At 45.6% G+C, this 13076-nt stretch overlaps 1 protein-coding gene across 1 annotated transcript; it reads right to left on the reverse strand.

Moving 5' to 3' along the window:
* Window positions 1-10482: 10482 nt before the first annotated feature.
* On the reverse strand, window positions 10483-12717 carry LOC138287780 (nuclear apoptosis-inducing factor 1-like). Its single transcript, XM_069228641.1, has 2 exons — window positions 12077-12717; window positions 10483-11855 (listed from the first exon to the last, which is right to left on the reverse strand). Exons 1-2 carry the CDS (start codon window positions 12477-12479, stop codon window positions 11638-11640), a joined length of 621 nt encoding a protein of 206 aa, XP_069084742.1. The 5' UTR covers window positions 12480-12717; the 3' UTR covers window positions 10483-11637.
* Window positions 12718-13076: the final 359 nt, after the last annotated feature.

Genomic DNA, 13076 nt, shown 5'->3' on the forward strand with positions numbered 1-13076 from the left:
AGTCATAGCTCTATCAGCAGCTAACTCAGTATCTATCAGGAGTATGGCTCCTGAAAAATTTGTCAGCATGTTATCCACAATAGTAGACAACTTTCAAATCTTTATCGAATTCAGAATGACTCCCACTGAAGGAATCACTGCTCCAAATATATCTCCCGCTGTACCAGAAGAGGACTTCCTCCTCTGTCCCATATGATGTAACTCAGTCACGTTCGGAAACTTCTTCAAATCATCCATTTGATAAATCTTTGGGAAGACTATCCCCAAATAGCATTTCCCATACCATCCTCTTGGCAGACGGTAATAAGCATTAAGACCACAGATATAATAAATTCTGGGAATCGCTGGGTCCTGTCCATTCAACCTAAACGTCCTTTTAGTCTGAAACAAAAACACATGCTTACATTCACTCGTTCCCAAAAATAAAGTATCAGTGCATGATTTAGGCCTGTACATGCAAAGTTTCCCTATGTGTTGTTCACCTAAAGCTAATTTCCTTGCGATTTAATTGCACCATAAGCATAATCATTCCTGTAAGTCCTTTTCTCTAAGCCTTTTTCTAATTTCTCCTTTAATGCCTTTCTCCTGTCATCTGTGTGATCTAAGAAGCTTTTCTCTAGAGGTGTAAGTACGCATGTCAAGTTATTTCTATGTGCATAAACTGTGGCAAACGTCAATGTAGGTTCAAAGAAACCTCTATTACTATGTCATTATCCTTAGCTACTCTACTCCAATACTTAATTATAGGGACAAACGAAAACACCATATCATAATTTGAGTAAAAGTACTGTATGTACTCCTGGTTATAAAATCTTGTTATTAGCAGACTACAACTTATTCTATACGTTAATGGCAAACTATGGTAGGTAACTCCTTCCTCAACTGATGAAGGAATCTTCGTACACACATAAACATTCCTCCCATCCATTGTCTCAACATACTCACTCAACAAGCGATAGAAAACATTAGAAGAAAGTTCTCCTTACGCATTAGTATCCCCTTGCAAATATTTCTCATCTAACCTAAACTTCTTTATTGCCGTTAGTGCAGTAGTCATTTCAAAAGAAGAAATATGATTGGCTTCACTCTTATCAAGAACAGACATACCCACAATCAACACCACAAACAATATCCCATACATAATTGCCAAACCAATACTCATATACTTACATCGCCTAGTATTCTTACCCTGTTGACTAATGTTACTCATGATCTGTAAAGAATCAGAAAGCAGAAGAAAATTTAGAAAAACTTGCAGCAAAAATAAAAAATAGGCAACTCTTCTTTCAGCAGCTGTTTACAGCTCTCAGTCTCACTTACAGGATCCCTTGTCAAAATCAGTAAGCAGCTTTGTGAAAGTCAGGTTTCAAAAGTCAAATCAGGTTTTCAACTTTTTTTCACCCTTCAGTTCTCCTTCACTTAGATCTTCTCTCCTTGTTGTATCTAGTTCTTCCTCGATTGTTGCCTCAACAACTACTTTCTTTTCTCTTTCTACTTGCGACTCCGGCCACTTATCTCCTTTCAGTGGGCCTTTTGTCAGTGTTCTCTTCAGAGTTGAACTTGAACCTTCTCCTTGTTCTGCAGTGTTTTCTCTTGACGGACCTGCAATCGGTTCTGGAGGAGTCAGATCACAGTGACTTTGATCCACCTCAACTCCTTTCCCGTCTGGTTCTGGCAATTGCTCTGTTTGTCTCTGAAGATCGTCTGCTTCTGGGAAAGCCCTCCTCTGACCAGCCTCCTGCTGCCTCAATTGAGATAGGCTCTCTGTCATCCTCCTGGAGGTCTTCTCCTTCGTCTCTCACGAGTGACTGAACCTTCCTCAGGGGGCTCAGATCCAGTCTCAGTTCCCCTTTGTTCTCATTCTTGCCCTGAGACTTCTTTGTGATCCAGTGGACATGCCACTTTCTTCGTGTGACTCGCATGAATCCAGTTCGGAATTCCAGCGCACTTCACAGCTGTTCTAGTAGAACTACCTGATAAGGTCCCTTCCAACAAGGCTCCAAACACGTTTTCCTCACGTGTTTCCAGACCACAACCCATTCTCCAGCTCTCAGATTGTGCCCTGGGTCATGGATCGGTGGCAGTGTGGTGGCTTCCACCTGCTGAGAGAAAGAGGGAACCACATCAGCCAGACCTTTGCAATAGTCCAACACCATATCATCTGTAATGTTGTCAAGTGCATTTGCAGGCACAGCTGGCAACCTCGTGGCTCTACCCATAAGGATTTCATGCGGCGACAATCCTGTCTTCCTGTCGGTTGTGTTCCTTATTGACATCAACACTAAAGGCTATGCGTCAGGCCATTTCAAATTTGTGGACGCACACATCTTTGCAGCTCTTGACTTCAAGGTACCATTCATCTGTTCCACTAGTCCTGATGCTTCAGAGCAGTAACTACAATGCAATTTCTGCTCAATATTCAATGCTGCACACAGTAATTTAATTACTTCATTGTTGAAGTGACTTCCCCTATCTGATTCTAAAGAGATTGGAAATCCGAAACGTAGTACAAGTTCCCTAACCAGTAGTTTTGCTACTGTGAGACTATCATTTCTTTGTGTAGGGTAAGCTTCAATCCAGTGACTAAAGATGCAAACAATCACTCACACATATCTCAAACCTCCACACACAGGCATCTCAATAAAATCCATCTGCATTCTGCTGAATGGACCTCCTGCTCTTCTAATGTGGCTCAAATCAACCACTGTTATTTTTCCCTCTTTCAGCTGTTGGCAAATGACACAATGAGGGAGAACTGCCTTGTCTTTGCACACATTTCATTTTGCTCCATGAACGTTTTTTCTCCCTGTCAAAATTATTCTGCAACGTTTTCAATTCTTCCAAAGTGTCAATTATTTTCAATGCATAGCTTGTACAGGTTTCATCTTCTTCACATAACAGTTCCCACTTGTCTTTGAATGATATACAGTTCAATGCGCAAAACCTTGCGACTTGGTCCCTGTGCACTGCATTTCACCACGGCAGTCTTCTCAGGCATTTGAATAGCATGTAACAATTCTTTAATTCTCTCACCATTTCTCACTGGTGAACCAGAAGAGGTCATGAAACCTCTCTGTGACCACAACTGGCCAAAATCATGGACTACACCATATCCATTTTGGCTTTCTGTAGAGACTGTAATTTCAACTGAGCAGAAACAGGGCGCGCCCTAGTAAGGGCTACCAGTTCCACTACTTTGGCAGAATACATTCCTCGAAGCCAAGAAGCTTCCAAAATACCAGTAATTGTGCACACTTATCCTGCTCTCATTCTCCCTGCATTGTCTCTCTGACAACAAAGATAATTTGGTCATTTTCTTCCAATCGGGTGTCTCTAATGTCATGTTTCGGTTTTGTGCACAAGTCAGTTACTTCAAGACAATCATGCTCAACATCCTCCACTTGCTCAATTTCTACATTTTCATTTGGAAGTAAGGTTGCCAGGTTCAGCACTGTACATCTTTTCAGTGACACATTTGGTGACCCTAGAATACTCGTTGCATATCTGGTCAACCTCACACCAGTCAAATATCGTGTTGTCGTCCTTGTAAGTAGAATCTCAATAGAGTAAGAGGCCATTACAGTCAGGGGGTGTCCCATCACTATGCTTTCACACTGTCTTAGACGCTGACCAACTGCTGCAACTGTGCGCAAACAACCCTGTAATGCTGCTGCAACTGGGTCCAAAGTAGCTGAAAAATACGCTACTGGGCGATTTACACCTCCATGGACCTGTGTCAAGACAGATAAAGAACATGCATCATGCTCATGACAAAACAATGTGAAAGATTTCCTGTAATCAGGCATACCCAACACTGGAGCCCTGCACAGATTCTCAGTCAATTCAGTGAACGCTTTCATTCCAGCCTGGTCTAACACTATGGGATCAGTGACCTCCTTATGAATCAGTTTCTGCAATGGTCTCGAAATGACTGAAAAATTTGGAATCCATTGGCGACAATTGCCTACCATCCCTAAAAACATTCTGACTTCTCTTGTGTAGTCAGGGGACTTATCTGCCATATGGTGGTAATCCTTTCTCTGGATATCTTTCTTGAACCCTTCTCAATCTGATGACCCAAGTACTTCACCACCTTCTGACAGTATTTCAATTTAAGCCGAGACACTTTGTGACCATTCTTTCCCAAATGGTTCAGCAGGGCAATTGTATCATACTTGCACTCGTCCCTTGTTTTGAACGCAATCAGCATGTCATCAATGTACTGCACGAAGGTCGATTGGAAAGGCAATTCCAACGACTCCAAATTCTTCTTCAAGATCTGATTAAATATGGAAGGTGATTCTGAAAACCCTTGAGGGATTCTGCACCATCAATAAACTCAATCCAGGAATTTGAAACAAAAGAGAAATTGACTATCCTCATGAAGAGGCACAGAAAAGAAGGCTTGTGACAAATCAATGACGGTGAACCACTCAGCATCACATGGAATCTGAAACATTATCACAGCTGGATTTGGCACCACGGGACAACATTTGACCACAATCTCATTTATTTTTCTCAAATCCTGAACAATTCGAACTTTCCCACAGGGCTTTTTCAAACCCATTATCAGTGAATTACATGGACTGCTCAATACTTCCTTCTGAACCTCTTGCTTTACAAAGTCTGCAATTATCTGAGCAACCTTCATAAGGACATCTTGCGGCATGTGGTACTGTGGAAGTTGTGGAAAAACTGAATTCAGCTTCACAGTAACTTTAACTGGCTCAACTCCTTTTATCAAACCTACCTCTTTTCCTGTCAAATACCACACTTTCTCCTTAACCGTTCCCTGCAACTCAGGATGAAGCTCTTTCACTTTCACTTTCTGCACACTGTGAACAACAGGAATAATTCAATCAGAGGGTATTCCTCATTTGTAGTTTCACCTTCTATCTCTGGGGCTTGGTCATCTTCGTCATCACTATTCGTCTGGATCTCAATCCCCTCATTTGAACAAGTTATAGAACACTTCGTTTTACACAGCAAATCTCGTCCCAGTAGGGATACCGGACTTGAATCGCAGACTACGAATTTGTTTAATCCCTGAAAGATGCCAATCTCAACATGAACTGGATCTGTAATCAGGTTTGTCAAATACTGGTTCGCTACTCCCACAACCTGAACTGTTCTACCTGAAAGGGGCAAATTTGGAACTTCAGCACTTCTCACTGTAGAGCGTGTAGCTCCCGTGTCAACCAAGAATGAAACTCTGTGACCCATTACCTTTCCCTTTACATAGGGACCTCTTTGATCTACTTCTAAGGAAGCAAGCACTTATCTGAACTGTCACTCGTCCAATCATCATTTATTCCATTCTCACTGTGTAACGGGAATTGGTGCACTGTGTTACTACTTTGGTTAAGCCTCTGACCTGTGACCTGTTGAGAAAGCATCATCTGTTGCTGTTCCATCTGGCTTGAGGTATATGAATTTGTTGTCTAGGTACCATGTGAACCTGCTGTTGCATTGGCTGCAATTATGACATTTCAACACGTGGCATTTGCACCTGCTGCATGGGTTGGAAATTTGGCACTTGATTCACATTATTCTGAAAGTTTGGATTAGGATCTCTCACTTTAGTCCTCTCGGATTCTGGAATGAATTGATGTCATTACTCTGCTCAACGACACCTTCCTGCACCATCATCGGACACTCCCGTTTCCAATGTCCAATGGCTCCGCAACGTGGCATTGCAATAACTTTTTCTTTCCTTGCACATCATTCTGAACCCCTACAGTACCTAAGTCCGAACCACGATTCATATGTTCTCCACAACCTCTACCTTTCATCTGGGGATGAAACATCATGTTCCCTTGCTGCTGCTGTGGTAACTGCTGCAGAAAATTCCCTTGCGCCCCTGTTTGAGCTGCTTTAATCTGCATCACCATCTCCTTCTCTTTCAGCTTTTTCTGGTTCAACTCACCCTCATCACTACAGTATTTCGAATACTGCAACACCTCATCAACCAGCTTTGCTTGCCAGCAAATCAAATGACTTAATCATCAGGCTAATTTTGGGTCTCAAGCCTTCCTCAAATCTGAAAATGGAGCATGTCTGTCACCTCAATTGTGTCTGTACCACTGTAATGCTTGAATGCCTGCAACAATCTTTCATAATACGCATGTATCGACTCCTTTGGTTCCTGAACTGTTCTATCAATCCTCTGCCAATCAATATTCTTGGGCAAAATTCTCGTTTTCAAAAATTCAGTCACCTTATAGTAATATTTCAATACCTCAGGAGATGGTGCACCTGTATTCTTGTCCCTCTCCGGTTTGCTGGTTGGCTAATCTACACTCCTCTTAGACACTCAATCCACAGATCAGCTGGAACCACTATCTCTAGTAATGTATTCAAGTCCTCCCATATGTCCTGACCTTCATCTCCTTCATCATCACTGTTTGTTTGCACTTCGATTCCGTCATTGGTACATGTAATCGAACATTTTATCTTACACAGCAAGTCCCTTCCCAGTAGGGATACCGGACTCGAATCACAGACTACAAACTTATGCAGTCCCTGGAAGTTGCCGATCTCAACCTGCACTGGATCTGTAATCGGATTTGTCAGGTACTGGTTTGCTACTCCAACCACCCTTATGGTACGCCCCGAAAGTGGTAATTTCGGAACCTCTGCACTTCTGACTGTAGAGCGTGTAGCTCCGGTATCAACCAAAAATGAAACTTTGTGACCCATTACCTTTCCCTCTACATAGGGTCCCCTCTGATCTACCTCTAGGGACGCTGCAAATCTGCACTCTTCACTATCTGAGCTGTCATCCGACCACTCCTCATTCATTCCATTTTCATCACGCAATGGGAATTGCTGTACTGTATTATTTTGACTCATCACCTGACCTGTGACCTGCTAAGGAAGCATCACCTGTTGCTGTCCCATCGGAGCCATTGGTAATTGCATTTGCTGTCTAGGTACCATGGGAACCTGCTGTTGTACTTGCGGCATTTGCGCTGGTTGAACGCGCGGCATATGCATTTGCTGCATGGGCTGTAACCCTTGCATCTGAATCATGTTATTTTGGAAGTTCAGATTTTGACTTCTCAGTTTTGGACCTTTCATATTTTGCAATGTACCGACATTAGTGCTTTGTTGAACGGCACCATCCTGCACCACATTTGGGCATTCCCGCTTCCAATGCCCCACGCCCCCGCACGCGTGACATGGTGACATCCTTTTCATCCCTTGTGCATCATTCTGAACCACAACAGTATTCAAGTCTGGACCACGATTCACAAAACCTCGACTTCTCAGTTGTGCCTGAAACACATCATTCACTTGAGGTTGCTGCTGTATCATCTGTTGAACTCCATTTCCCTGCATAACAGCCTGCGCTGCCCTTATCTGCATCACCATCACTTTCTCCTTTAACTTTTTCTGCTTCAGCTCAATCTCGTCACTACAGTATTTTGCATACTGCAACACCTCATCAATCGACTTTGCTTGCCAACAAATCAAATGATTCTTAATCATCTGGCTAACTTCTGGTCTCAACCCTTCAACAAATGTGAACACGAGATGGTTCATGTCCTTCGGCTCAATGGTCTCAGTACCACTGTAATGTTTGAATGCCTTTCACAACCTCTCATAGTAAGCATGTATTGATTCCTTAACTTCCTGTGAGGTCCGGTCAATTTTCTGCCAGTCAGTCACCTTCGGCGACACTTTCTGCTTCAAAAATTCAATCACTTTATGATAGTACTTCATCACCTCCTCAGAGGGAGCTCCGGTCACCTTATCCCTGGCCGGCTCCTTTGTCGGGCAGTCTACCCCTCTCTTGCACTCGAGCCACAAATCAGGCGGAACAATGATCTCAAACAAAGTATTCAAGTCTTCCCAGAGACACTTTGCAAGCTTCACAAACCTATCTGTTTGTTGATACCACTCGATCGTTTTCTCCCTCAATCTGGGATAATCATTTGTAAAAGATAGGATGTCTCCTCTGGATCACGGCACATGAATTAAAACTCCACCAGCTGTTTCTCTCATGGGTAGTATTTTAACTGATTCCGTATCGGGTGAAGCTTTAGCCTGACTTGACCCTGGACTGTCACTTTTCTCCTTATCTCTTTTCTTTGCTCATCTGCCTTCCCACTTTTCTAACACTCCCCAGATTTGCGCACTTTGCAGTATTTCTTTTAAATGTGCCTTCATTCCGGCAGGCCTCATATGCTCAAAGTCTTTTGAGTCAAAGTCTAACCTGTAACTTCTTTTCAAATGTTTAGTGTTTTCAATATCAATATTGTACTTGTCTGCCAGGTTCGCTAATCTCTGATGTACCTTGCCTAACCTCTTTAGTAATCTTAGGGCACAGGTATCTCAATTCTGCTTCTGTGTATGACTCTAATCTGTTTACCCCCATTGTTCCGTCCACTAGTTCGGCAGCTTCCACACCTAGTCTTACAAAATTCAGGTAATCATCTTTCTCTGCCGCTATTGCAGCAAGTGGTGAAGGTTTATTATTCCTCAGCCACTCGTTTAGTTGCTGCACAGAAAAACCTTGTAACAAGATATTTCGTGCCTGCATTATTGGAGTCTGTGATATTTCCACACTCATTGTCTGAGGGGCTAACACGCTTGACCCTACTCGTCTTATCGCTTCGACAGGGGCTCCAATTGGGCTGAGACTTCACAAAGATCTAAGGTGTTCAGCTGCTTGTGATCTTGGTGATATTGATCGAGGGGTTCCTGTGAATTCCCCTCCCATTACATCCTGGGTTATTGCTCCCTGATCACGTACACCAGATTGACCTTGTGCATACAATGGCACCGGTGGACCAACAGTAATTGGCAACGATATTGCAGCTGGTGTCTGACCTGGTCCCAAACCTCGTGGAGCTGCGACTCCAAAGGTCTGATCCTCTGAAGCCGTTGCAGGTATTAATGGAGGACCTGCTGCTGGGTTATATCCCGGTATCAGTTGTGGTTGCGGCTGGGGCAGCAATTGTGGAGTTGGCTCAATCTGCGCTAAGCTCGATTTTGTATATATCGGGTCTGGCGGCACTATCAGGTTTGTAGTAGTCTCTAGCACTGGGACATCTGGATAGATTCTCTGTATCTGCGGTGGAGGTTGCAACTGTATCTGCATGTCTGGCACAGTGGGTACACTGACACAATTCTGTATCGAAGCCGTATCACTAGTCTGTACTGTATCAGTAACTCCCTTCTCCAGCGTCTGGTTCTCAGGACCCGTACTAGTGCTCGGGATATTGTCGCTCGCCGCATAAGGTGGCGGGCGATCATGTAATATCCGATCCATGAATTCTTCATCGTCTGAATCGTCTTCCTCTTCCCAAGGTCTCTTAGGGCCAGATGTAGCAAACTTTTGCGAGTCGCAAATGGCCCGAATCGCAATTTGCGACCCCTCAAAATCGGAAACGGGATGCAAAAATACCATTTCCGACTCGCAAAATGCGATGCAAGCCATTACCGACTCGCAAAAATAGCGACCCCATTTTGCGACCCGCAAATAGGAAGTCGCTATTTGCGAGTCGCAAACCAAATGTAATAGCCACTCGCAAATTGCGACTAGTCGCAAAAAGCCCATTTTGCACTTCCCATTTACCACTAACTCAGAGCAGGTGGTAACCAGAACCAAAGTATAAAAGGAGACCCAGAAGGCACCTGGGTTACTCAAGATGGCGGAGATATATGTGATAGCAATGAGGAGGAGAGCCCACGCCGCACAGCAGAGGAGGAGGAGGAGCCAGAGACAGGAGAAGATATACAGAACCAGGCAGACACTTTTCCAACAAACTGAGGAGGAGATTTATGATAAATACAGACTTAGCAGTGCAGCAATACTAGATTTAATAGAATTACTCAATCCGCAGCTTCAACGCCTGACTGTGCGCGGCTGCGCCATCCCTACCCATGTGCAAGTGCTATGCTCACTGCATCTCTTGGCCTCGGGTAGCTATCAGGGGGTCATTGCTGTGGCAGGTGGGGTATCCCAGAGTGCACTCTCACGGTTCTTCAGAGCATTCCTAGATGCCTCACTCACACACATGTCCAGATACATATACCTACCCAGGAATGAGGCAGAAATCAACAGCACCAAGTTGGAATTCTACAGGATTGCCAACTTCCCCCATGTAATAGGGTGTGTGGACGGGACACATATACAAATCTGCCCTCCTGCAAATCTGGAATATCTGTTCCGCAACAGGAAGTGTACCCACTCACTGAACATTCAGGTGGTATGTGACGCCCATTATGTTATCACTGACATGGCTGCCAAATTTCCAGAGAGCACACATGACTCCTACATTTTCAGGCACAGTGGGATACACCAACGCCTAGAACGTGGGGAGTTTGGAGACGGATACCTCCTAGGTATAGCTGAATACACCTTGCAGACATACACACAGGTCAATGTGGAAACCATTTATGCCCAGCTAACGTACATTTTGTGCCACACAGGTGACAGTGCATATGCACTACGACCATGGATACTTACCCCGTACTTAACACCCAGCAATGAGAAAGCGAGGCGATACAACAGTGCACATAGGAGGACCCAAAATATTATCGAAAGGACCTTTGGACTGCTGAAGGCACGATTCAGATGCCTCCACAGAAGTGGAGGTGCCCTCCAGTATACCCCAATAACAGCTTTCAAGATCGTTGGCGCATGCGCTATCCTGCACAACATTGCCACCAGACGTGGGCTACCTCTCACCCCAGAAGACCCAGATTCGGAGGATGAAGAGCAAGAGCTACCACATCGCCATCATGGGGATAGAAGCATTGCAAATCAAGGCAGACTGAGACGGGACCACATTGCAAACCAATACTTTGGAAGGTACGTGCTAACTGTCACCACACTCACTAATGTCACACACAAAGAGTCCAGATGTGAAGTGGAACAAACAAGTGATTTAATTATGTGCACCAAAAAAATTTATATACATTAACAACAGTTCAGGGGCTGTAAAAGTCCACCTGGCATGAGGACACATTGACCTCATGTGCCTCTACCCCAGGACAGTGCGGAGCTCACATTCTACGCCGGCCTCGGCCAGCATGGCTGGTACCTGGTGTGTCAGCAGTGCCCTGCCTTGCGCTACCACTGCGCAACACCCTGGTGTCACTGGCTGCGACACTGCTGATGGTGGAGCCCTCCTCGCTGTCCTGCGGCGTGTCAGCCGTGCCCCTAGCCACCTGTCTGGCCTCCATGATATCCATGGCATGGCTGAGACGTCCCAGTCCACGTGCCACATCACTGGCAAAGTGGCCCATGTCTACCTGGAGGCTGACCGTGCGCCTTGAAAGGCCAGTAGTGTTCACTGCCAGCCTGACGATGGAGGCAGACATGCGGTCCAGCCGGTGCAGTAGCTGCCTGTCACGACGCCTTGCACCCTCTCTCTCAGTTATGAGTTCTGCCACCAGTTGTCTCATTGAGAGTGCAAGGTCGCCGACATGTGTGTTGAGTTGTTGCAGCTCTGTGTGTACCAGCTGCATACCACTGTTTTGGTTTTGCTCCATGCGTCGCATGGCCCCTGATATTCTCCTTATCTCGCGTGTCTGCAGGCGCTGACCCCGTAGGAGTGTGGCCTCGGCGGGCGACATGGAGGCATCTCCTGACTCATGCTGCGGCTCTGGTGGTACATTTACACCTCACCTGCGACGCAGTGGAGGCTCTGTGTCATCTACAGTGGCACTGTGGCTGGGACCAGGTGCTGGCTCACTCATCAGTATGGCAACTGGTGCATCATGAGGGGACTGTGTGTGGGTGGTGCAGGTCTCTGTGGTGGCTGGTCCTGACTCCTCTGCAGGCTGGTGGCTGACCTGTGGCTCCTGGATGCTTTGGCTGGCGGTGGTGTAGTGTGGGAGACCTGTGGGACATAGGGAACACACTGTCAGTATCTACCATCTGTCATCAACTTCCTAATAAACTGTTGCCTATCAACTGCCTACTTGACTACATTGCCCATAATGCACCATGCAGGCGGTTGCTACTCTGAAATGGAGCTATTTTGGTTGTGCATGCTGCTGTGTACAAGGTGGGTGGGGGTATGGCATATATGGGTGTACATGCATGTCTCATGGTACTCACCGGTTGATGGTCCTGGCTCTGAAGTATCCAGCTCTCCCATCCCGCACACTGCCTCTGGCTCCAAGGTCTCCTCAACTCTTTCCTCCAGGGGTGTGGGTGGTGGTATAGTGGACGGTCCCCCTCCAGTGCCCCTCATCTCCCGGAGCCGCTCTGCCATCCTCTCTTTGGTCCGGGAGCGCAGGTCATACCACAGTTTCTTTAAATCTTCTATACTCCGGTGGCTGACACCCATGGAGTTCACCTTGTCTTGGATGTCCGTCCAGATTCTTTTCTTCTCCACCTCTGGCACACTGAGGGCTGCCCTCCCAAAAAGTTGTTCATGGTGCTGGCAGCATTCCCCTGTCAGCACCTCCAGCTCTTTTTCTGCAAATTTCAATTTGCGCTTCCTTGGTGTCTCTGCCATGGTAGCTGCTGTTCTCTCTGTTTGCAGTTCAGCAGTTTAAAATGGGTGTGGTCCTCCCTCCTCCCAGGTGTATTTGTAAACTTCCTGGCTGTGATGTCATCATCAGGAGCCAGGAAGTGTTTTCCAGAGTGTTCTGCTGCACCTGCATTCAATATCCAGCACAGTCGCAATTTGCGACACCCACTTGCAAATTGCGTGTCCGTTTTTAGCGCGGTCGCAAAAAGCGACCTCGCAAACAGCGGACTCGCAATCTGTGGTGCGACTTCATTTGCGAGTCGCAAATTGAAGTCGCCTTTTCTTCTTGGATACCATTTAGCGAGACGGAAATTGCGAGTCGGAAATTGCGAGTCGCAATGACTCGCAATTTCCGACTCGCTAAATTTTTCCTACCTACATCTGGCCCTTAGTTTCTTTAGGCTTACTAGAGTCTTTGTCTGTTTTATAGGTGGCCTTCTTTCCCTGCGTCTCTTCTCCCTGTGTTATTGCTGGGAACAATTTCAATCGATCAACTATTCCCCGTCTCCACATTTTGCTCTCATTATCCCACCTAGCTTCTGCATAAGTCTTTTCTGCTCTTTTTATTCTTCTTTGGATTTT

Source organism: Pleurodeles waltl, chromosome 1_1 (assembly GCF_031143425.1).
Source record: "Pleurodeles waltl isolate 20211129_DDA chromosome 1_1, aPleWal1.hap1.20221129, whole genome shotgun sequence".
NCBI lineage: Eukaryota > Metazoa > Chordata > Amphibia > Caudata > Salamandridae > Pleurodeles > Pleurodeles waltl.